The sequence below is a fragment of the Brienomyrus brachyistius genome, unplaced genomic scaffold (assembly GCF_023856365.1).
Source record: "Brienomyrus brachyistius isolate T26 unplaced genomic scaffold, BBRACH_0.4 scaffold34, whole genome shotgun sequence".
Classification (NCBI taxonomy): Eukaryota; Metazoa; Chordata; class Actinopteri; order Osteoglossiformes; family Mormyridae; genus Brienomyrus; species Brienomyrus brachyistius.
In genome coordinates this window covers 3,085,707-3,111,594 of record NW_026042309.1, presented here as the reverse complement: position 1 = coordinate 3,111,594, position 25,888 = coordinate 3,085,707, and the positions used below count along the sequence as shown (strand labels likewise).

General features: G+C 41.6%; 1 protein-coding gene across 1 annotated transcript in view; it reads right to left on the bottom strand.

Moving 5' to 3' along the window:
• LOC125721613 (uncharacterized) overlaps positions 1-22,790 on the bottom strand; it is a 267,609-nt gene extending 244,819 nt beyond the window's left edge. Inside the window, exons 1-2 of the mRNA XM_048997590.1 lie at positions 22,682-22,790; positions 20,988-21,132 (exon numbers count right to left, since the gene is read on the bottom strand). Coding sequence (XP_048853547.1) covers positions 20,988-21,132; positions 22,682-22,718 — 182 coding nt within the window. The 5' untranslated portion in view covers positions 22,719-22,790. The remainder of the gene's footprint in view (positions 1-20,987; positions 21,133-22,681) is intronic.
• Positions 22,791-25,888: the final 3,098 nt, after the last annotated feature.

Genomic DNA, 25,888 nt, shown 5'->3' with positions numbered 1-25,888 from the left:
GTGAACTGCCGCTCTGAATTTGTAAAACGTAGGGAAACATACACAGACCTCGCGGCTGTGGTACGTGTGCAGGGAATATCAGAATTACTAATACTTAAATAGGACACGTGCGCATGTGCAAAGTACACAGCTTGACCAGAGAAATATGAACGTTTCCATGTACGCATACGCGGTGTAATACGCGAGTGCTGCGCTTTGCGGAGAACCAGCCTAGATGCGTCCGCGTTGGGAGCGTCGCGTCGGCGCGCTGCTGGAGAGAGGTGTGTGTCCAAAGTGGATTAAAAGACGTTCATATTGTGACCTAAAGACAAACTCACTTTTAGTGGTAATCTTTGTTGTGTAATTTTATGGTTAATATGTTTGATGAATGCTGTTTGTAATTTTGCTTACCTGTAATTAAGCCTATTAGTTTAACACGCGCGTCATTTCGGCGCGTCTTCCCGCCGGCGTCGCGCGGGCGACCAACATTTCCTGAGGTAATTCACATATTTGACTTTTTATATTTTATGTATCGTACAGAATAATAGAGCGCAGGCTAAAGTGCAGTTCGGCCCCAGCGAGTCTCTCAGCGCGGCGTGTCTCACAGCGCAGGGGGCAGCCGGAGCGCCGCAGACTCGGGCGGCTACATGAGTGTATTGGGAATAAAATGTGTGTATTGGAGCGAGTTCTGTGTGAGTGAGTGTGTGAGGTGTGACAGTGATAATGATGGAGATGCTGGGCTTCGTCATGGGATCAATCGCTCTTCCTCCTGCCTACAGACTCCTGCCAGCTGACGCTCGACCCCAACACAGCACACAGATTCCTGTCTCTGTCAGGGGGGGACAGGAAGGTGACATGGGGGGGGGCAGAGCAGCCATATCCTGATCATCCAGAGAGATTTGACAGCTGGAGCCAAGTTCTGTGCAGAGAGAGTCTGACTGGCCGCTGTTACTGGGAGGCTGAGTGGAGTGGAGATGGAGCCTGGATAGGAGTGACTTATAAAGGGATCGGGAGGAAAGGAGAGAGTGACTGTCTGCTTGGATACAATGACAAGTCATGGATGCTGTGCTGCTCTCCTCACAGACACTCTGTCCGGCGCAATAATAAAGAGACTCTCATACCCATACAGCCCTCAGGCTCCCACAGAGTAGGAGTGTATCTGGACTGGGGGGCTGGTGCTCTGTCCTTCTACAGAGTCTCCTCTGATGGACTGACCCCCCTGCACAGATTCACCTCCTCATTCACTGAGTCCCTCTATCCAGGGTTTGGGGTTTATCCAAACCCCCCCGTGTCGCTGTGCATGCTGGGATAGCTCACTGTGTGCTGGAGGAATCATTTTTACCGTATCAGAGTCTCACATGTCGCTGCTTCTCCACGGCAAAAAGGTAAAATCTCTGCTTTATAACCAGTATAACCCTTTTTACTCTGTCTGAAGTGTGACGTATGTTAATAATTGGGTTCTGTAAGCTGAACAAACATGTAGAATGACTGTTTTTCTCTGACTTATGTTCTATGTTGTCTGTAAATGCACCAAAACTGCCTAAACAAATTCATAGTACATGCAGTTGTACCAATGGAGTGAATTCTGATTCTGAATAAAATAAAATGTAATGAAATCTAAGCCTGATGAGTGGGGGGAGCTTTTCCCCTCCCCTCTATATGTATATTTTATATTTCTGTCTATATATTGTATTTGCTACCTGTACACTGACAATAAAGGCTTCCTATTCTATCCCATTAATGTCCCGGTTCCGCGCTGCCCAGAACGTAACTGAGTAACAGACTTAATCCGCGCTCTCTGCTCACTGAGCGCAGCAGCCTGATATCGCAGCGGCGACGCTTTGGCCAGCAGGGGGCGGCAGACGGCAGACAGTTTATTAACTCAAAACCTACAGCGGTCCTGAGGTAACTTAGTAAAGATAATAACATAATCAAATTAATCATATATTAACTAAGTAAACATAAATAACATAAAATCTTAATAAGTCACGTTAGTACAACAACAACAGAAAGGCACCTGATCATCAATGAAGTAGTGTAGGTGATTACCAATTACCAGAAAAAAAACACATAAATCCTGTTTCATTAGGAATCCTGAGATATATACAGTATTGTGCAAAAGTCTTAGGGAGTCATAGGAAATGTTTAAAGCTATTTATCTGGGTAGTAAATTTATATTTTCTCAGTATTAAAAACAAAATTTAATATTAGAACATGTGCAAATTATGAGTAAAACAAAAAAAACTAAAAGGAATTTCTTATGTTCTCCAAAAAGTTACTGATATCTTGTTGGATGGCTAGATGAACACCAATATGGTTCCTAAACCTCTCCTCAGGTTCACCTCGGCCATTTCATGTATTTGTTAAATTTCACCACCAGCTCAATTAATTCATGAAACTAGTTTTGAAAAGTCACTGAGGTATTGATTAGCTACACACGTGGACAAAATTGTTGGTACCCTTCAGTCAATGAAAGAAAAACTCACAATGGTCACAGAAATAACTTTAATCTGACAAAAGTAATAATAAATAAAAATTCTATGAAATTTAACTAATAAAAGTCAAACATTGATTTTTAACCATGCTTCAACAGAATTAATAAAAAAAAAAACTCATGAGTGTTGCTTGTTGCCCCTCGTTAGTCTTTGCATTTAAGTATCTATTTGTCTCGGCCATTGATGTTAGACCTTCCTGCTGCCTGTGACCTTCCCGGTTGCCAGTCCTCCCATTTGTGATCCCTCACGATCCTCTTTGTTTCCAGTCTCAGCCCATCTAGTTCAGCAAACCCCCTTTTTGTTTTGCTACCAAGGATACAGAGATGAGAGTCTTTTACCAAGCATACAGTGTCCAGAGTGGATGAGCATGACCACAGTGAGAAGAGGATCTGATGGATGGAGGACCTAAGTACCATAATCTTAGTAACGCATGAGCAGAATTGGACCATAAGAGGAACTGGCCGGCTCCATCTCACACATGGTACGTGGGTGTAGAAGTTACTCAAAACCATATGGCTGAAATCCTCCACATGTGCATTTTGAATGTATTGGGCATCATGTCCTGTTTTAACCATGAGAATCCAGTGAGGGGCGGCTCAGTGGGTAACAGGGCTGCCTTGCAGCTGCAGTGTTGAATGTTTCCATCCTTCTCCTATGCTGTCTGTGTGGCGTTTGTTTGCTCTCTTTATCCCACATGGGTTTCTTCCTGCAGCGACTCAGACAGGCATCTGTAAATTGTCCGGACTCCATAACTGTGAGTGTTCCTTGTGATTAAATGGCATTGTATCCATGGTGGACCCCAGCTTTTTGCCCTGCGTTTCCTGTAATTGGCTCTGGGATACCCTTGTGATAAGTGTTTGGAAGATGGATGCGTCTAATCTTAGTACTTACGTGATCTATCCCGTCTCCTCCCAATTGAGCCAGCAGAGGTCACTAATGGCCCTCCGTAACTCTCCTAACCCTCCCCAGCTGTATCCCATCGTTGACGTTCTCCACCCTGATCTGTTATCCTCCTACACCTCTCTCCCGTCGCTGATTACTGTGTATAAATGTTCCTGCTCTCATGGTTCCTCAGCTCCGTCATCATTCTTCCAAGTGTTGTTTGCTGTATTCCCTTAATAAAGCCTGTGTCTTTCCCAGAGCTACTGCATCTGAGTCGTCCTTAACCCAGATTATATTACTCATCACATAGAATATCCATTTACATTTAACCCCATGGACACTAAGCTTTTCTCCCAGGGGTCTAAGGTAAGTGAGACCAATTGGACCAATTCGTCCAGATAAATACATTTGTAAAAGAAGTAGTGAATACGTTTCCAATCAATTCCTATTACACATTGACGTTATAATCAGAAGCCACATTATGAAATGGAATATATCCAAACAGCATTTTAATCTGACCAGTAGGGCATGCTGTTGTACCACTTGTAGAAACACTTTTGCATTTACCAGACTTGTTTATCCAAAGTGACTTACAGCAGTGGGAAGGGTTATGTTTTATGCATATTCTTGGGGGATTTGAACCCATGACCAATGCATCATAAATGCAACACTCTACTTGTTCAGCTAGAGAATCTCTATGAAAAAAGTCCTAATGACTTGAAGTAATCAGCTCCTAATGCCAGGTAGCTGAAAACACAATGAGGTTCTTCCTCAATGTGATGCTGCCCAACCCAGCAGACGGGAATCTGATGAATCAGACACGCTTGCCAGTGTCCAGTTTAACCTTTGGGGTCCGTGGACTCGACGGCCAATCAGAGATGGCAGACAGCTGTCCACATGGCCCCGATTGAGCGGTACGTTTGCGTAACCTGCTGGCTGTAAAAGGAGACCATGTGTTTGAATGCTGCATCGCAGGCCTGACACATGAGAAAGACCAGATGCCAGCCACCTCAGACATGTGGATTTTATCTGTGTTCCACAGGCACTTTCATATAAGTGATTTACAGGAACAGCCAGTCTAGTGCAGGGCAGCGCAAACACCCTCATGCATATACTGGTTTTAGCACAGCTTCATTGTAAGGCATATCAGATGGCCTCAGAATCCTGCTCCCTGCTTAATACAAGGTGAATAGGGAGTAGGAACTAGGGGACTAAGGACTATGGGATTAGGGGCCACAGGACTAGGAGACTATGGGACTAAGGGAATAGGGAACCAGGGGAAAAGGGGCTACAGTGTTAGGGACCATGGGACTAAGAAACAAGGAGACTAGGGACTTGTGGATCATGGAAGTGGGGCAAAGGGGAATTGGGCACTATGGACTATGAGACTAAGGTATAGAGGGACCACAAAATTTGAGCACTTAAGACTAGAGGACTGTGGGACTGCAATGCAGCATCTCCGGAAACCTGTTTACTCCTGCTGGGCAGCTTTCATGTGGCACCCCCTGCTGGACAGTGGAGACACTACAGAGGCTGTGTATTGTGTTCAGTCACCTTTTACTGTAAATCACACATGGGTTCACGCTCATTTGTGTCTGCTCTGAATCCCCATGCGCCGAGGTGAAAACTCCATCCACTTTAGGTAATTCAGGGGCCTCTTGCCAAGTTATGTGAGCTTCGTGTCTGATTCTTTGGGCTTCCGTACTGGAAGCAGTCCAGGGTAATTCTGGGAAAGTGTGGAGCTTAGACAAACCAAACTACAGCGTAACATGCTGCCAAGGGGGATTTTAAGATTTTGGTATATTGTGTGGGCATCTTTCTGTTCTTGATATTGATTGATGTATGTAATTATGTAGTATTTTTAATATACGGATAGCGCACTATTGTATACAAAGCGACAAGCCAAGCTTGCAGTTTTGCAGTGTTCATGTGCTGCCACCTTCTGGGAAAACGAAGAACGGATTTTCAGATTAAGATCTAAAAAACTACACATTTACATTTTAGCCCATGTTACACTGGGCTTTTCTCCCAGTGCAGTAAGGTCAGAGAGACCTACCAGCGAGAAATCTACCATAGTTACTGTTGTATATACATTTATACTGACTTACATTTTACTTATTTATCAGAAGCTTTTATCAAAACGACATACAAATGAGGAAGCAGATTGACACTGTACGGTGCTGGGCGTCGCCCCGGTATGCAAAGTGCTTGGAAAGATTAAAAGCGACAAAACATTGTATAAAAGATCGAGTCCAAGTGCAACAATTATTAAAAATAATACTTAAGAATATCAGTAACAGAGCTCAGCACCAGCATGTATGGGCCCTCAGGACCTGTGATGATGAGCACAAAAACACCAACGCAAATCCCCAAACTGCACAATATTGTGTTTTGAGTGAAACCTCAATGAGTCTTTAGGTCCATGATACTGTAATAATTTCGAGGAACTTTATCGCTGCATGCAATTCCCAAAGCGCACCACTAGATGGCGGCTTCCTACCGTGAGCTGAAACAGCCGCCGTAGGGGCGATACGCGGCAAGTTTCCCCAGCCGCCAACCGGCGTGCACCGGGGCTGCGTCTGGGTCAGGCTTTTGCCTGCCGCTTTCCTCCAGCTTATTTTCTTGTGTAACTTGGTGCTGGGCTCCTCGCCATATAAACAAACTCAGCCTAGCAAACATTAAGAAATCTGGATGCTATGAAAGGATCGTCTACCATACTCCCATATTCCACTCTGCTTTCATCCAATTGTCTTTGGTTTGTGCTGCTGGGAACCATTATCGCTGTCCTTTTATTTTGCTGCAAACGTAATCGTATGATCACATTATATCGCGACGTCCCTTGTCCCCACCCACGTTTTGTTGAAACTGCATGAAGGTCAGACCCACTTTTGTACCGTTTGAAACACATGTTGATCATTTTTTCTCCTGCAAAAAAAGAGCATTTACTTTTATTTTGGAGATATTTTTTTGCAAAGCGACTTACAATTGAGAAAGCGGCGAGTTGAGCAGCAAACTTAAGGCGGTGTGACTAAGCAGGTTTGGACCCATGAAGCTCAAATTCCACAGTCAAACAATTTAAAATTGTTTCTTTGAGAAGGCAGACGCAGGCAGTCACCGGTGCGTTTGGGGTTAAGGGCCTTAGTCACAGGAGCATAGTGATATAAGCCACTGAGCCAAACGCCAACCCACAGCACTGACCTCTGGCAGAATTCACCTTTACAAGCATGTTTGGCAAATGCCACTAAGTACAAAACTGATGCACTTTTACATAAATAATTGTACTTATCATCAGGGTTCAAGTGTCAGAAGTGCTTCTGCTACTCTTTAGTAAGGTTGCAAATTCCATCTGTCCATCCATCCATCTTCTGTAGCCAGGTATACACAGACGCACACACACAGACGCACACACACACAGACGCACACACACAGAGGCGCACACATGCACGCTAATGCGCACACACACACAGACGCACATGCGCACACAAACACGCACGCACACGCGCACACACACATAGGTTTGTAATTATATCTTTGTGGGGACTCTCCATTTGTTTCTATGGTGAAAACTCTAATCTCAACAATGACAGTCTACCCAGCCCCAACCTTAACCATAAGTAAGCAAACAAAATACAAGATTTTAGGTATTTCCAGTTTTGTGATTCTATTCACAGATTTTTTTATGAAATTGAGGTTATGTTTGTGGGGTGTGGGGAGTGAAAAATATCCTTACATGGCAAAAGGTTTTTATCTCATCGTGGGGGACATTTGGTTCCCACAATGTAATACACTGTGTTCACAATTATTAGGCGAGTTGTGTTTTTGGGATTAATTTTAATAATAAACAAATATAGTGTCATCAGTCAGTCCAAAATGTTAATGAACCTGAAGCCTGAATGTTATGCAAGGGAAATAATAATAATAATCGACACTTTTATTGTCCCTGTAGGGAAATTGTCTTTACGCCTCCCACAACTTGCTCTTTTTTTTCCATAGAGGAAGTTGTCTGCGAAGGGCTGCTACCTGTAGCGGCACCCAGGGAGCTGGGGGTTAAGGGCCTTGTTCAAGGACCCACAGGCTGAGGCTGGGTTTGAACCTGCAACCTTCTGATTACAAGCACACAGGCTTAGCCCACACAGCCACACGCTGCTCCCAATGTTCCCAGAAATGTGAGTGTGAACATTATCAGGGGAATACATGTCTGTGCACAATTATTACACAACTATTAGTGTGCAGAATTATTACACAACTATTAGTGTGCAGAATTATTACACAACTATTAGTGTGCACAATTATTACACAACTATTAGTGTGCACAATTATTACACAACTATTAGTGTGCACAATTATTATGCAACTAAATGGAACACCTACATTTTCCCATCTCCCTTGTTCATTATCATCTTTCAAAGTGCGATTAATAAACAAACATCACATAATTTCCAAATAAACAATTCTGACATGAAATATCAATTAGTGAGCAATATAGCCACCTCCTTACGGATGTAGTGGGAAGTGCGAGTGTCCTGCAGGCTGGAGAGCTTCTGATGACGCGCTCAGCGATCCGGACCCTTCAGAAGACTGTGCAGACCGCTGAGTGCATCATCGGCAGCTCTCTCCCCAGCCTGCAGGACACTTACACTTCCCACTGCATCCGTAAGGCCACCAGCATTGTGACTGACCGGTACCATCCAACCCACGAACTGTCTACTACCCCTCTTCCATCCGGAAGAAGATTCTGCAGCATCAGGAGCAGGTCTGCACGACTGCAATAGCTTCTTCCCCCAAGCAGTCCGGCTGCTGAACAGCAATAAGTCCTCCATTCATGGAATCTGGTATTTTCTTGTTCTGTTGACGATTAACTTTTTGTGCAGCAGCAACCACAGCCTCCCAGACACTGTTCAGAGAGCTGTACTGCTTTCCTTCACTGTAAATCTCCCATATAAGCAGGGCCCACAAGTTCTCAATAGGGATTATGTCAGGTGATTATGTCATTATTCTGTCATCCTTAAGGCCTTTACTGGCTAGCCATGCAGTGGAGTACTTCAATGCATGCGATGGAGCATTGTCCTGCATAAAAATCATGGTCCTCCTGAAAGATGCTGACTTTATCCTGTACCGCTGCTTGAAGAAAGTGTCTTCTAAAAACTGACAGTAGGTTTGGGAGTTGAATTTGAATCCATCTTGGCATTTTCTGGGAAAGTAGAGTGTACCCTTGGGGAGGTGGGCTCCGGCTGGGCTTAAGATACGGTTTCATTAATGAGACTCACATGGTCAGAAGGTTTGAGGTAAACGAGTCTCACTGGCTGTTTCTGAAGGTGGGACCCTCCCCCAATAAAAATCTCACGTCTTCAAATTAAAATAATAATTGTAACTCTCCACTACGATTATTCATGTTACAAGGTCCAACTGACAGCACTACTTTGAGGAGAGTTCTTCATCTTCTACCTGTGTGTTGGTAGAATAGTGATTCAGAACATGGGCTTGTGATCTGAAGCAGGCGGGTGTTCGCCGTTGTACCTTTGAGGGAGGTTCCTCACTAAATTAGCCTAGTTGTGGGCATCTCCATCACTGCAGTTTGCGAGGGCTTGGTAACCTAGCCACTTGCAGTTGTTTCCCGTTTTAAGGTTCCCTTTTAATAGCGCTTGTAATCAGTCAGTGGATGGCGATTTGGTGGAGTGTCCCGGACCGGCGTGAGCCAGGCAGCCGGTGGGATACTGAGCCACTACAATTGCTGCTGTTTTCTGCTTTTGTTTCGTTTATTTTGTTTTCGGGTTTCCTGTTTAATTAGTATTAAGTATTTATGTGTTTTGTTTAGTTTGTTGTACGTAAACCGTGGGGCGCCGTTGGGGAGGCTTGGTGTTGGGTGGTGAGGATCTGGTTTGGGGGGGGGGTAGGTCCTGGCGATATAGCGCTGTGTGGTCGCTCTGCCTTCTTAGCCCACCCCCCTGGTGTGTGTATCTACGCCATGTGATGTGGTGCCCCTGTGGAGTACCTTCTGACAGTGTCCCCCCCCCCACCCCAAGGTAATAGCTGCCGGGTTTGGGTTTCTTTGTGTGATTGGAGTGTTATTCTAACATGATCTGATTTGTACCATTTGTGGGTAATTTTTAAAGTAATTGCTTTGCTGTTTGGTTTTTCCTTTGGAGTGTTAACTGAACGCAGAATAATAAAGGCAGTGTTCATGGTCTTCACGTCCCCCAGGCGGTGATTATGAATTTGTGTGCTTTTATATCGGAGTGGGCGTAGTCGGCAGGATTTCACCAGTACATGGTGCAGATGTGACTCCCTGATCGCTCCCTGAGGAGGTTAGGTGAGATTTTTTTTTGGTTTTTTATTTTTTGGTGTTTAATTTGCCATAGTGGAAAGGCAAAGCAAAACAGCAGCATTAGTTTCCCAGGAGCCGCTACTATCTTGAGTAAATTTTGTTTGCCGGGCTTCGTTTGTGCCGTCTAGTTTTATTGTCCTATTGTCATTATGGACGACGAAGTGCAGCAGCTCAGGAATTTGTTGGGGCAGCTCCAGCCTGATAATGATCGTTTGCACCAGGAACGAGCAGAAGTTCCAGGTCCCTCTACTGCCACCCAATCCTCCCCCGCACCTCCACCTGTTTCGGTCGAGCCTCGTGTCTATACTGAACGTTTTACTTTTATTTCTAGAGACCGGAAGTGTCCAATGTTTGGGGGCAGGTCTGGTGTGAGCTTTGAGGAGTGGGAGGAAGAGGTGCGAGTTTGTATGCGGGCCCGGCTTCTGTTGTCTGCTGATAAAGCATTTTTTCTTTTTGACCATTTAGAAGCGGAAGCTAAGGAGGAGATTAAATATGGCCCTGCTGTTGAACGGGGTGACCCAAAAAGGAGATACTGGCACATGGAGAGTCACGTCACCGGTTACAGGGTGGTCCCACACGCAACTACAACCGGATCTTATATACGCACGCTGGCCACAACAATTAATCTATCAATTCAACAAAATCACGATACCTGAAAAGATCGCACATGGAACTCATGTTTTTTTTCATTGGTACATGTCAGGGTCTTATGTTCACCGGAAATGGTTGTCAGTTCAACAAGACATGTATCAGGATGCACCAAGAGAGCTACAGAAAGTCAGTGATACCAGAGGGGCATGCAGGTACTATGCATGTAAAAATCTGATGGACAGACTGCCAGCTGTATTGCGTGTACTACATGAGATAGATGGAGAGAGCAGTGCGGAGAGATCAGTGGATGCACGGGGCCTGCTTTCACAAGTAGACCTTACCTTTATTGGAATTCTAGCAGTTCTTAGGAAGATTCTTGGGGAAGCCAAATATCTGTCAGACATGCTTCAAGCACCTTCCCTTGATCTAGCTAGAGCTGTGGACCTAATCCAGGCCCTACAGGACACTTTATGGGAGTACAGGGGTGAATCATGTTTTGATCAACCGTGACAAGATACTGTGTACAGCAAAAATGTATAATGTTGTAGTTGAGGCTGTTTTTTTTGTGATTATAATTTTATTGTCATTCCGTCAATTTATCAGAAGGCACATACAGGACAGAGATACCACAAGAATAAATGACAAAAAAGCAGCAAGAGAAAGGAGAAAAAAGAAAAGAAAAAAAGAAAAGGAAACACAGAACAACTTTTCACACTTGACATGTTGGCAGCAAACTCATATAAATTAGACTCATATAAACTTCAAAGAAGCTCTTTAAGAGCAGCAGCCATATTCCTCCAGGTATTTACAGTGATTGCTTTGCCTTGTTAATCTTTGCAGTGGTATACTCTAAATAGACAATGTAATGGAATGAGACAATCCAGAATTGCTTCAGGTTTGTATCAAGGTGTATCCATCGCTGTAGTGTGGTTTTCTTAGCAGCTGTAAAGCCTGCCTTTAACAGTTTTTTATCACGTAATGAGAACTGGTACATCAAGTCATCGTTAAGCAATAGTAAGCAAGGCTCCATGTCAAAGTATAGTCCAGTAAGATCACATTACGCACGAGTGACAAGCTTCCATAAATGTTGGGTCACTGGACAGTCCCAGAACATGTAGAAACGTACCGGTAGTGTCAGTGTTGCAAATGCTGCAGTATGGATGGGGAGCAGGTTTGATGAGATACCGTTTGTAGGGTTACAATAGAAACGATGGATAGTTTTAAAGTGAATACGTACATAACTAAGGTTTTTGGAAGTAAGGCAAAGATTCGACCGCACTGTTTCCCAAACCGGGTGGAATCCTAACCTAGAAAGTTCTAAATCCCATTTTGGCAGAATCTTCAAAGGCTTATGAACGTTAAGGAGTAAATTGTTGTAAATGATTGTGACTGTGCCTTTAGATGCCTCGACAGGATCGATCCAGCTAAACATTGGGTGATCATCTAAGACAGAATTCCATGGCACAGCATAGGTCTTCATTGTGGATCGTAGCCTGAGGTCGAAGAAAAATGAGAAGCCAGGCAGACTGTATTCTTGTCCTGGAATGTGCGCACAACATTCGCATCAAACGTATTATAAAATGTGAAAACCCCCTTGGATGACCAGGGGGGACAAACAAAAGCTTTATAGTCTGACAGAAAGTGGAAATTGTTCCATAAAGGAGATTGTTGACCTATTACTTTTTCGGCGTTGTACCATGCAGCTAAGGTGGATGAAAAGATACAACCAAGTTTGTGTCGTGATTTACGAAGACCTACCCCTGGGAAAGGTAAGTCCTGGAGTCCGTGGGGATGCACTATAGCCGATTCAATACCTCTCCACGACACTACACTGCCTGCGTCTGTCCAAGTGCGCATAGCCCTAATTTGAAATGCCCAATGCTAGAGCTTAAAATCAGGGAGGGCGAGGCCACCGTCTGATTTGGTGCGCTGTAAAACTGAGAAGCGTTTCCTGGGTTGTCTGCCGTTCCAAATTAATTTGGATACAATGAAATTCAAATCTTCAAAATAATTTGGAGGTGGTACACATGGAATCATAAAAGACCAAAAGATAAGTGAGTAAAATATTCATTTTGATTGAACGGCATCTTCAGCTAGAGAAAGACGTGGAGACAAAAGGCTGGAGGAGATAAAGACAGCGCAGAAAGAAGATGATGTATGCAGACAAGTGACAAACCACTGTTTCACAGAATGGCCAGAGAGATGTAAGTTAGATCCAGACATTAAACCATACTGGCAGCGCAGAATGGATTTTCACCTTGTTCACGACCTTCTCATGAAGGGAGAAGGACTTGTGATACCTCCCCCCTTGAGAGCGGATGTTCTTCAGCGTCTGCATGAAGGCTATCAGGGAATTACTAAATGCCGAGCCAGAGCTACACTGTCAGTATGGTGGCCCGGTATCACAGCACAGATTAGCCAGATGGTGGACAGCTGGGTCCTAAATGGCCAGATCTGCAAGTTTTTCGCAAGCAGGATGAGGAGAGAAGGCATCAGCAGGCAAAACACTACAACCGCAGACTCCGCTCCAGACCTCTCGCAGAACTGACATCTGGTCAGACAGTTTGGATTAGCACAGAAGGGACTGCTGGGAGTCGTCAGACCTGCAGATACTCCTAGACCATATGTTGTAGAGACTGTAAAGTTCATCTTTGGCCTACAGGGACTGTTACTAGGTCAAGTTGACTGGAAAACCACCTGACAGAATGGACTTGTGAACAAAGAGGGAAGTTCAGTAGAAGAGAGAGAGAAAGAGAGAAGGAGGTTGTTGATAGCAGTAATAGAAATTAATGTCAAAAGGTACACAGCACATTTGACTTAAGCTAAAAGAAGGAGGTGTAATAATAGGACTACTGTTCCCTTAATGCTCTATTCCCCACATTGCTTTTGTGCCTTGTATGCAGTATTCCGTTGTTGTATTAAACACGATCTAACCATATACTGACAGTCCCATCTGCTCATTATACAGTTTAGTCAGGGTGATGGACTAAATCCCAGCAACTGAGGGGACAGTTAAGTTACTTTGGTTAGTCTTTATTTATTTATTATTTTTTTATTTTGGGTTATTTCTGTATGTTTTTCCCTTTTTTTAAATTTTCTTTAATTACATTTGGTTGTTTGGAGCCTATTGACACTTGGTAGAGGGATTTAATGGACAATAAAGAATGTGCATCCTATCCTATCCTGTAAGGCCTTCAAGTTTGTCTGGTGGCCCACAGGCCAGCAAGTAAAGGCAGTTTAAAGTTTATAAAAGTTTAGATGAATGCAAGTATTTTCTGGCTGATCATGTACACGGGACTGATTGCTTCCTAATCGTATAGTTTTTATTGTTTATCGTTTTATATGTTTTATCCTGATTAATTTGCAAGGTATAATGACAGACAGACAATATGTAAAAGAATTGTATGTAAATCAATTTTGAAATTAGCCTAGGGCTGGGCAATATTGTACAATAGTAAAGTTTTTTTTCATATGAAATGATATTAATAATTATTACGATATAATTTTATTCCATATTTTTACTTAAAATTCACATAATTGCGTTTAAAAAGGCAACGTGGAAATTGAATTGACTGCAAACTGAAATCTAAATTTAATAAATCATATATATGATATTTGAAAATAGCCTTTGTAGAATTCTATGTGAAGACCCTCTGGGCCAGGCGCCCTGCCGCTCTGCATTGTTTTCTTTGCATGTACAACTTTGTACTCCATAATTTTTATATTTTATCACGAAGCCTGAAGAGCAATATGAACTGTATCATGCTTTAAGTAAATTGTCTCATCCTTTATTAGATTTAAACACAGACACAATCCACAGCAAACTGCACTTACAGCCTTCATCCTGCTCTTCAGTCTCTGAGGTGCTGCATCTAAATGGGGACTCGTCAAAAAGCCAAGTGGAGCTGTCATGAATGAAGGCCTTGTTCAAGCTTCCCCTGCCTGACAGCAGGTTAGTCTCTCATTTGACTAAAGTATATTTAACTTCTACAGAACTTTGTAGGCTCATCTAGGATGGAGAATTTCTGCTGCTGAGCGCGTTAGAAAAGATTCTCAGAGGGAGATACTGTCATGCCCTGCTCGTCGGCTCCTCGTGTGTGCCACGCCCCCGGATTACCCACGTGTTCTTTCCCGATTGTACCCAGCTGTGTCTGATTATTTTCAATCAGTCCTGTGTATTTCAGTCCGTGTCTTACCTGAGTCCTTCGTCCGTCATTGATGTCTGTTGCCGTCCTGTGTTCCCTGCCCCTGATTTCCTGAAAATAAACCCCGTTCGTCCCGAATCCGGCCTGCCTGCTTCCTGATTCCCCGCTTGCCCTCACGATCGCCGCTCTGCCCGCGATCTCCCGTGACTGATACGAGTCCTAGGTGCCTGCTGGGTACATATTCAAGACAGAGTTAGGACCGACGCCAATAATTCTGCACCAGATTAGAGGAAAAAATTGTATCTTACTGAAAATTTCATTCATAGAATTTTACCTTAGACTTGGTCAGCAGCCATGTGGATAAATTTCAGAACTACAGACGGTCTGTGGGTTGGGGGTGACAGGCAGGTTGGCAGGTGGGGGCACGCGGAATGCTCCTGGGGGTGTGGTGGGTGTGCTTATATGATTTACAGGAGCCGAGGCTAACAAAGGCACTAAACTGCTCAAACAGCCTCCTGTACAAAGTTTTACATGAAAAGAGGCCATGGGCTTGTTGGCACTATGTTTCTTAGCAGACTGACTAATACAGCCAACTGGACTATCTACCTCTTCAAAAACATCCATGCAGAGTTTCCTGCCTGTTTCTGACAGCTTTCACTGTTATTCTTTTGCTCCAGTCCTTTGCACTTTTCCAGGTTTTAGTACCTTGACCTTTGCAATCTGGAGGATTGCTACCCTCCAACTAGCTGTTTTGGGTCAAAATGGCCCCATCTGTGTTAATTTGCATCATTAATTACAACATAAATTGATACATTCCAGATGAATGTTTAAGGTAATTTCAACAAAAGCCTGTAATATCATTTTCGACCACCATGTGACACCACAAGCCATTGGAAAACCACTAAGATGTCAATATGAGATTTGGCAGAACTGAAAATATGATGTTAAATATATCACAGTGCAATAGTTTTAAAAATAAATCACTGACTTTGCACGACTATTTTATGTGTTTTGTCAAATAAAAAACCTGAAGTATTTGAACTTGAACTGATACTGAGCAAAATATTACCTCTTACTTACATGAAGGTTCGCATTATCTATGATGTAGAATAAAAGACACAAGTAAACAATCCATTTCTTTGTTTTAACAATACAAATGTTAAAGTAAGAAAACAAGATGATACAACAATTCAAATTACATATTAGAACAGCAAAATCAGATTGTAATCTGGTAAAACTGCAAAATACAAACATCAGTAAATCAAACAATAATCAAATAACACAAAAATCCAACTATGAATGAACACTGAACAATAACCAATCAAAAACATTGCAAATGCTCTGCACTAGTGTTGTACATGTACATGTGTGTGGTTTGCTGACATAACATATACAAGTAGCACAAAGCCTGGTCGTCTCGCAGACCTTTGTACAGTAATGGCATCTCAGCCTTTTCTCAGGTCGGGGCTTTTGTTCCGGAGCCTGTGCAGCCAAGCTGCCACCAGGACTGGAGGGCTCTGTACCAGGGACCTTGGGAGGCAGCAAGATAAGAGATGAGCTAACGAAAAACATCTGGTGATCCTGTGCAGGGACGTCACTCGCAGAAAATGGATGCTGATTTGTAAGTGGGGGCTTTTCTCCTCTGTATGCGGGGAACCCCTGTTCAAACAAGAGCAATTAACAGGAAACGTCTTCTAACTTAAGGGGTGAACTGCTTCATCTGAGAAAACTAGACTTAGGAAACAGGGAGCATCAGCGACACATCAATAGAGCAGCAAATGTTCCACTGAGGATTAATATATACAGCAGTAAACTGACTGACATCTCATACAGCCATATTGTATCAAATACACAGATACTGAGGATACAACATGAAACGGTCTGGGGGAGGGGAAACATTTCCGCATGTAGGGGGTTGGAGGCATTTAATTATTTACAGAAAATTCCACAGAGCCAATGTAGGAACCTGAGGCCAGTTTAACACAGGTCACTGTCCATGGTGCTGAAACCTCTGCTTGATGGGCTGGTGCTGAACGAATAGGACGACTGACCAAAGTATCTCACTGTCTGATTCCACTGACTGACACCTTCTCAAGTCAGAGCGGCTGTGTGAGAGAGACCCAATACGGGTTTAACTCTTGTTTCACTGACCTCTTCACGATACTCATATATATAGAATCTTACATGTATGTTTGCAATGCAGGTGTAGTAACAGCATTAGAATCGGTGCTTATGAAAAAGGGCAAATAGGCCTAATCTTTGAAATTTCCATAAGAGATACTGACTTTTATTCTCTGGAATGATTGTTATCTTCTGTCAAATTAAGATGAAGGGCATTAAGACAGGACAGCTGTCCAACGTATCTCAGTATGTGTTTCCACTGACTGACACCTTCACATGTAATGTGACTGTTAACAATGAGGAAAATTTTACAAGTTACTACAGGAAGCAATATTTACATGCCTGTAGCTTTCATTTCTCACCACAGAAAACCCAAAAAAAAAGAAATAAGAAATACATTCATGTTATATCCAATATATCACTTCCTCATTTAAAATCATAAAACATATCTGACTGTTAATCTCTATGTTTTAATAATTTCAATAGCATTGCGTGATTTGCTTATTTTTTTCTAACGCCACTGTGGAACCGAAATTTAAAGAAGTTTGGTCCCCTTATAACAGCATTGGGTAAGAGAGCCGAGGGCTGCTGGGATTGTTCTCAATGTCTTGTTGGTGCCGTGTGGGTTGTGCTGCACTAACAGCTTCAAGTTATGAGATAACATGAGCAGATGCCATTACGTCATTAGTGCTACACAATATATTGTCATGACCTGGCTCAAGGCCATAAGAAAAAGTGGACCAGTGTTAAATCACTGTGCCCTCAGACCTCTTCAGATTGCAAGCCCATTTAAATGGCACAGAGGTACACAATGGGTGGCCTGTATCTGCTTCACTTAATGTGCACCAAAGACCTCATATGAGGACCACAAGAGCCACCCCAGATTTACCCACCATCATGAGAAAGACTAAGATCAACATGGATCAAATGGCCTATTTGGGTGTACAACCACCCCCAGACCACTCTGACTGGCTTTGGGTTTTTGAGACAATATGAGAAGGGCAGGTGCCCTTTTGCGTGGAATTTTTCCTTCTTCCTCTTTTTGTTTTCTTCAAGTGCCAACAAGAGAAATTAATGACAATGCCAAAGCATCTGTAATTGCAACAATTTTCTAGGAGAAGGGGTGTGTTTTTTGACACAAGTGCAGGGGTGCCAATATTTTTGGCCTTGACTGTAATAGTTATTTGTGATTTGTAATAATTATTTAATTTTATCGATCCATCTACTTACCTACACTAAAAAATGTACTGTTGGATGTAATTAATTTTAAGACTAGTAGTTACATGAAATTACTTTCTAAGAGCATTTTATTTTGTAATTCAAATTTTTCTTATTTTTCAAACCAAAAAGTTACAGCACTTCAGCCATTCACATTTATAAAACAATATGACCAATCACTAGTTCAACCTCCCAGCCATTTATCCTTCAAAAACATGGCCCTAGAAACGTTCCCACATTTTCATCATATCTTGTTTCCCATTTAGTCTGTCCAACATTTTTTCATATGAAGCTGCCTTAATCATCTCATCGGTCCATTCCTATATATTGCGGATTATTGAGGATTTCAAATGCCTTAATATTACCCTCATGGCAGTTATGAGTCCCACCATCACAGCCTTAAACTGTTTATTATTCACCTTTGGCAATTCCACTCTATCTCCTAGCAGACAGAGTCGGGTTTGTGGGGTAAAGTAAAGCCTAGCCATTTGTCCAGGAGACCAAGAACTCTACCCCAAAATGGATATACCTGAGAGCACTGCCACAGCATGTGTAAATAAGCCCCCACCTGCCTTATAAAATTCCAACACTGATCAGTATTAATTAGTCCAGTTCTATTTAGTCTAACTAGTGTCCAGTATTATCTGTGTATAATTTTATACTGAATAAATGTACCTTTTACTTCCCTATAATATTTCCCCACTCTAGAAAGTATTCTTGACCATTCATCTTCTTGCCATTGTTTCCATACTTTTTCCTATTTGTATTTCAGGATTGTGCCAAATTGAGGAATATGGCTGCATGTCATGTGATACTTTAAGCTTCTTATGTATTTTGATCCATATATTCCTCAAAAAAGATATTATCGGGTTTGTGTTTCTTATACTGTCCCCCCATTGTGACAGAATGTGCAGAGGTTGAAATAGTGAAGCCAAATTGCTCTCGATAGCTATCCAGTCCACATCAGAATTCACATTCTTCCAGTGATAGTAGAGTTTGGCTATTTCAAATGACATGCTATATAATCTAACATCTGGCAATCCTAGACCTCCCTTGTCTCTGGGCGAAGTAATTTTAATCCTATAGGTTTTTTCTTTCCCTACAAAAATCTTTTACTATACTCTCGTACTGTTCAAATATCCTTTCCGGAATATTAAATGGAAGCATCATAGAGAGATAATTAACTTGAGGCACCACAACCATTTTAGTAACATTAACTTTCCCCCCATGAGGATAATTTCAATGCTTTCCATTTGTCCATATTAGGTTTAATTTTGTTCAATGAGGGTTCAAAATTCTGAATTATTATTTTGTCAATATATAAACAGATTTAAATTTCATGTTTATAGTTCAATTTTATGTTATATAAACAAAATAATTTTAATACAGTGCATTTTTTTATTAATTCAACAGCACCCATGTTCAATCCACTTAAGTTTGGAAGGTGTATTGGAAGGTAACGCAGATATTTCTTAAGTGGGCATCCAGAGATATCGTCCCACCTCCAAGCACCCCTTTTCTCCACTAGTTCTGTATGGAGCTCGACAGGAGGAATGGAGAGGTAGAGAAAGGGGTTAGTCTCACACATAATGTAATACAAAATAAAGAGTAAATACAAGTGCCATGAAGCAGAATTGAGCTCCAGCAGGCCTCGACTTACAGTAAAGGAATTGTAAGGCAGACATGCTAACAAAACAGCTTTACATTCCCAATTCCAAACCATTAATGGGCAACCTTAGAGTGACGATGGCTAAAAAAAACCTTAGCTATAAGCAGGAATGAAACGTTGTGAAAAGCCAAGACTCCACATGAACATGTTCTCCCCTTGCAGAGTCAGATCACGCATTTGAAGTGTTCCCAAGTGTTTGTGTGTTTTAGGTTCCTGTTAGTGAGGGGTCCTTTGCCGTTCTGTCTGACATCCAACAGAAAGTCCACTGTGTCTCTGCAACTTAAGCTGAGTCAGTGTAAGTGTGTGGCTCAGTAGCTCAAGTATTTGGGCTTGTAATCCAAAGTTTGCTGGTTTAAATCCAGCTTCAGATGGATAACTGTATGTTTATGGGCCATTGAGTTATGAAAAATAATCAATGTAGTGAATCACTATATTCTCAAATTACTTCTTGTACTTTTATGAACAACACCGTTTATTAAACAAACAAATCTGCATTGGCAGAATGAAGAATTAAAAATGAAAATAAACTATCATTTAAGAAACTGTGGAAAACTGAATTTACAATATTTGTAAATTGAAGGAAGAGTCCATTAACGTAACGGAAAATGTGCTGGTAATTTTCTGCCAGTACATTTTCCATTTTTTGGTGGATTTTTTTTTACAGTGTATGACACGCTTGAATTCACTGAGCTCAAGTGTATGTGAAAATTAATATATTTACATCTAGTATGTTTCATGGCTTCACTGTATTTCCCACTGCAATGATCAGTTTCATCTAACTGCTGATGTTAAAGGCAGAGCTGAAATTTAGTTTAGTCATGACCTCAAAATTTAATTGAGTAGGTATTCTGTACAACCAGACGGAACTGCTGGTTGGGCTGGTCATCACCTGCATTTTCTAAGTGAGGTCTAAATGTAACGTTTCAAATTGCACAATATATATTAATCTGTTTTTTAATGTTTTTACAAAATATTTTTTATGTGTTTGCATCTTATATTTTGCATAATGGGCTTGTACATTTGATTCTTCCTTGATTTTGGTGTAATGAAGTGTAACTAGTGAAAAAGAGAGAAGCTTTTGGGAAGCATTATTGAGCTGATTGTCCAGAGTCACTTGGGTGACAATTAAGGTCAATATAAATCACTTATTACCCACTGTAATCCTTTGTATTCCCCCCGCACAGTCTGTTAACAAAATAAGAGGGTTGAAGTCAAATCAGGTTAAAAATGTAAATTTGATCCTCCGCCTATCGCGGAAGATGTGTTCCAGGCCCATCAGCGATAGGTGAAAATCCACGATACAGAAAGACCATATACATTTTTTTTAAGTTTAAGCCTTAAAATACCCCTCCCACATGCTTTAAACACATGTAAACTCATTAAAATAACACATATCTGTTTAAATAACAAACATCTGTTTGTCGGGCTAAGGATATGAGTGACATAATAATAATAATAATAAAAATAAATAATAATATGTAATATATATATATACACACACACAACTTTCTCTCTATATATGTAATGGAATATATAAAAATAAAAACATATATGGCTCTTACATATTCTTTTCATCCTTCTTCATGTAGCGTACTGTTGATTCATTCAAGCCATAATGGCGAACGCCGTCCGCATAACGCTTTCCTTCCCGAAGCACATCCAGAAGTTTTACCTTCTCCTGAATGGTCAACGTCTTCCATCGTAGGGCTTAGAACAAAATGAAAACAATCGGACCACAAACAATGTACGGGATATGCAGAGAATTGTGAGGCGTCGGAGGAAAATCCGCGATATAGTGGGGGAAATCGCTGTAATGTGAAATCTGCCAATCCTGGTTTTCAGCACCATGGACAGAAACCTTTCGTTTATGCCCATTTTCACTGTTCATAATTGGATTTTTATCTTCTCCTAGAATAGATTCACCCTTTTAATAGGTGATATCCTAGAATCCAATATGTTATTGCAGGGCTGTTTTCATTTGATATTAACCAAATGTGATATATTTATTTTTACTTTTGATATCTCATCCTTTTCCCCTTATCTGATAAGAGCCGCTGTCCGCTGAGACAAGCTGGTGTATTTTTACTGCTCATTTAAAAGTGGGTGGTGCGGACATTGTGTATTACATCACACTCTGAGACAGTCACTGATTGGTGGGCTCTGAGGGGGCGGTGTGACCTGAAAATCATCCATCAATCAACCCAGGATGGGGGGCCAGCCTATCGCAGAGCACACTCACACACCATTCACTCACACATGCTCTCCTACGGGCAATTTAGCAAGTCCAATTAGCCTCAGCATGTCTTTGGAATGTGGGGGGAAACCGAAGTACCCAGAGGAAACCCCAGGACGACATGGGGAGAACATGCAAACTCCGCACACGTGTGACCCATGCGGAGACTCGAACCTGGAACCTTTATAAAAGATTTTCAAAAGGTTGAAATCTTTATAAAATTTTCATATTTATTAAATTAAAACATTGGGCAGTATACATGCTATAGCTACTTATTAATGAATAAGCAATATAATAAGATTCAATTTTGCTTTCACTACTTAAAGCGCCAGAACAACGTATTTGAAAAATTCAACAGCAATATCTCTTACCAGAAATCAGGAACAGGTTAAGAAAATCCACAGACTTCGTCGCGAGCAGTTTAATATACGAACTATTTCCTTCTACCCGACTCCACACACCAATAATATCACTGCGCAGCAGATATCGCCAGGGAGCTCGCGCTTGTGTCTAATGCGAAGTGATACGAGTAGTGTACTTCGATAGAAGCCCGACATTTCTACGGCTGATATTTCCAAACCTGAACAACTCCCAGCAGAACTTTGATGAATAGATAGCATTAAGGCCCCTCTAAAATATCTTTTTATAGTTTTGGGGTGAACCTGCCATTTAAACGAAGTACATCGTGGTTCTCATGAATTTGAAAGCCTAGATGCCTCACCTCGCTTTTCCACAACGTGTCAGCAGCGCCACCATCTTGGAGCGATAATTAGACATAAACAAGCAACATGTCAGGGTGTAGATGGAAAGATCTTTTAGCCATAACTTCTTTACTAATTAACGCATTTATATCTTACAATTATGTAGAATAAATAAACAAGCCCACCACTACTGCCCCCCCAAATTTATGTAGTACTACTCATAGTATTCTCAACAAAAACTAATCATGCTAGTATCCCGTCAGTATCACAGGATAGTAAACATGTTATGTATCTTATTTGACCGTACCGCAGATTTTTTTACCTGTGAAATGTGGTTCCCTGTTTTCTAGTTTTAACATTCCTCATGTTGTTGCAGTTTCGAAAATAGTCGGTTCACTAAGTCATATCTATGAATCCTCTATTTCACAATTACCGCGCCAACATCGCATATCGGCATACAGGGTTTCAAATCTATGGCGGTGCTGCCTACGCTACTACCAGTCACATGACACAGGAGCTACCGAATTCCCGCCAATCGGGAGCCGGCTAGATCAACCACGCCCACCCGTCACATAGAGAAGAGTGAGGCGAAAGAAGCGAATCAGTTTAAAAATGTCACCATCAACGCAGTGTTCAGTAGTCTGAAGATATTTTACTTTAAGCAAGGCACAAAATAAAGTTGTAGTATTTGTAATAAAATTTGAAGATTAGCCATCCCCAAGGAGCTGACAGGAAAGCCAGGTACAGGTTTAGTCCTCCTGAATCAGCTTGTCGGTTACTAAATGTCGGCAAATAAGCTTGCCTTTTTCTGTGATTTTTTTTTTCAGTTAAATTGACACTTGACGAAGTAATCTGAGACCTGAGATATAACATTGGCAACGATGGTCATTTTTACAATCATAGATTTTAACATTGAGGACGTGTGTCTCATGTCATTTTCACATAGAGGGAGTTTAATTGTTTTTATCTGTGTCTGTGTGTCAACATATGTCTATTTAGTTATGTCACTCAGATGTATGATTAGTATCGACATTTCGGTAGACTACTATGTTGTAATAAAACTGCATGGTCCTCTGGGAGTTGGGCAATAGAACGGAATTGTAAAGTATCAATAAGAAACACTATTAATGAAGTAGCCGCCCTAACCTTTTACTTTGTATGAAGTGTGCATACAAAACACAAATAATGCAGTTGTACTGTTATGTATGTAATTTAAAAGGTATACTTGCCAGCAAAAGATTGAGTTAATAAAATTAAATGAAAAGTATTAAGACCCCTTGTCATTAATAGTATTATATACTTCTTAATTTTACAAAGACTTTTTTTTCTCTCATATATTTAAGTTTTTGAAATTGATAATCTGGAAAACTGCTGCCTGGGATCCACTATCCATTCTTGACTCTTGGAATAGGAATTGAAGTCGAATCAAACAGCCTTACAGCACCCTCTTGTGACATACAGTAATATGAATGAAGTGTCCCGTTTTAAGAGGCAGACGTTGAGGCCGAATTTAAGTTGGTCACAAATGTATTTTTCTTCTGCAGCTAGAAGCGTCGTCTGAGCCTGATTTTAACTGGCATGTCGGTGTGGGATTCTTGTAGTAGAAGTTATGTGAATTGCGGTACTCTGAAATTAAGTGATATGTGTATTAGAATCGTGAAGTGTCATCTTCCTTTTGTTTTAGGTTCGCCCCGGGCATTTTTATGAACTGTATTGTAATATCAGACAGTGTGTCATGAATTTCTGAAGGGATGTTATATATGACCGTTTCTTGGATACGTCTCTTGTACAGTAGTTGCAGTTTGTCAGGACAAGACTGTTTGTCTAATCTGACATGGTGAACAAGTCCTGTGATTAAAGCATGTCTGCTGCTTAAAACATTGTGTTGTATGCTGAAGGTTTCTTGCCGGTACACGTTGAATTACCGTTCCATTAGAATATTCAAGTGTTATTTTTAAAATCATTTAATGAAATAGGTATTTATCTCATCATTGATGACTGTGGTCCACCTGTGTGACAAGTAACCTGTCCCAGACAGAGGTTTCTTCAAGGCCTGTTGTAGGAACCCCATGGTGTAGCATTATGAGAAAGTATACAGGGAGTAGTACAAATGAGCAGTCGCCCTGCCCCTCTTTTACTCATTTTGGATGCTTAAATTACTAAATTGTGTCTTTAATGCTAATCTGTATGATTCTATGGTCTGAGTGAGTCTCCAGTACTACATGAATGGTAAACCTAAAAACTCTACTTCTCTTAGCTTAATAATATTTTCTTTATTGAGTTGAATTAGTTTGTGTCTAATTTTCATTTTATTGATTTTCTGCACGGGGGCGGCATGGTGGTGCAGTGGTTAGCACTGTTGCCTCACACCTCTGGGACCTGGGTTCGAGTCTCCGCCTGGGTCACATGTGTGTGGAGTTTGCATGTTCTCCCCATGTTGTCGTGGGGTTTCCTCCGGGTACTCCGGTATCCCCCCACAGTCCAAAAACATGCTGAGGCTAACTGGAGTTGCTAAATTGCCCGTAGGTGTGCGTGTGAGAGTGAATGGTGTATGAGTGTGCCCTGCGATGGGCTGGCCCCCCATCCTGGGTTGTTCCCTGCCTCATGCCCATTGCTTCCGGGATAGGCTCCGGACCCCCTGCGACCCAGTAGGATAAGTGGTTTGGGAAATGGATGGATGGATGGATGGATGGATGGGATGATTTTTTGCACACTTGGATTATTTATTTGCCCCCCTTGTCTTTTGTACATCTTACTTTGAAAAACTTTCATGTTATATTTTAAAACATCTGTACATCTTACTTTGAAAAACTTTGATGTTACGTCTTAAAACATTTGTGTAACTAAAAAATTATGGTCAAGTTATATTACCAAAAAAACTTCATTTGATAAATTTATATAATTTGTGCAACATGTTTGAAAAATAAACAATGTACAACTATGTTCAAGTTAGATTAAGAACAACACATTTGATAAATGCATACATTTGGTATAACATCTGTAAAATGTTACACTACTTGATAATGGTTGTCCGTTCTTCCCCATTGCTAGCATTCTGATCTTTTGCTCACCCCAGACATGGATATTACATTACAAGTTTTTTCAACGCTTGCATCTCCTTACGCCCCCGACTATCCTTGAACAGCGTGTGGAAGAAATCCCCCTTTTCTTCAAACATCCGCATCCAAGTCACGAACGGTATTCTCAGCCCAAAACAGTCGCATTTAGGCCGCTGACATATATTCAGCATTCTGTCCCCCAGCTCCCCGGTCGCGTCCCACTTTATAAAGGTCCTCCGATCTTTACCTTCGTCAGGATTTTTAAACTGCATGGCCATATTGTAGATGTTCCCCCGATTGTCATGGTTGGTGGTCACTTTCATCATCGGGACGCTGATAGACTTCAAGTTTTCCCATTCATCTTCAGAGAAACTCACTAGATGCGGGTCGTCTTTCACGGGGTCTGTGCCATCTACGGCGATCTGAAACATGTGCAGTTCCTCCTCATCGTAGTCAAAGAGCCAGATCAG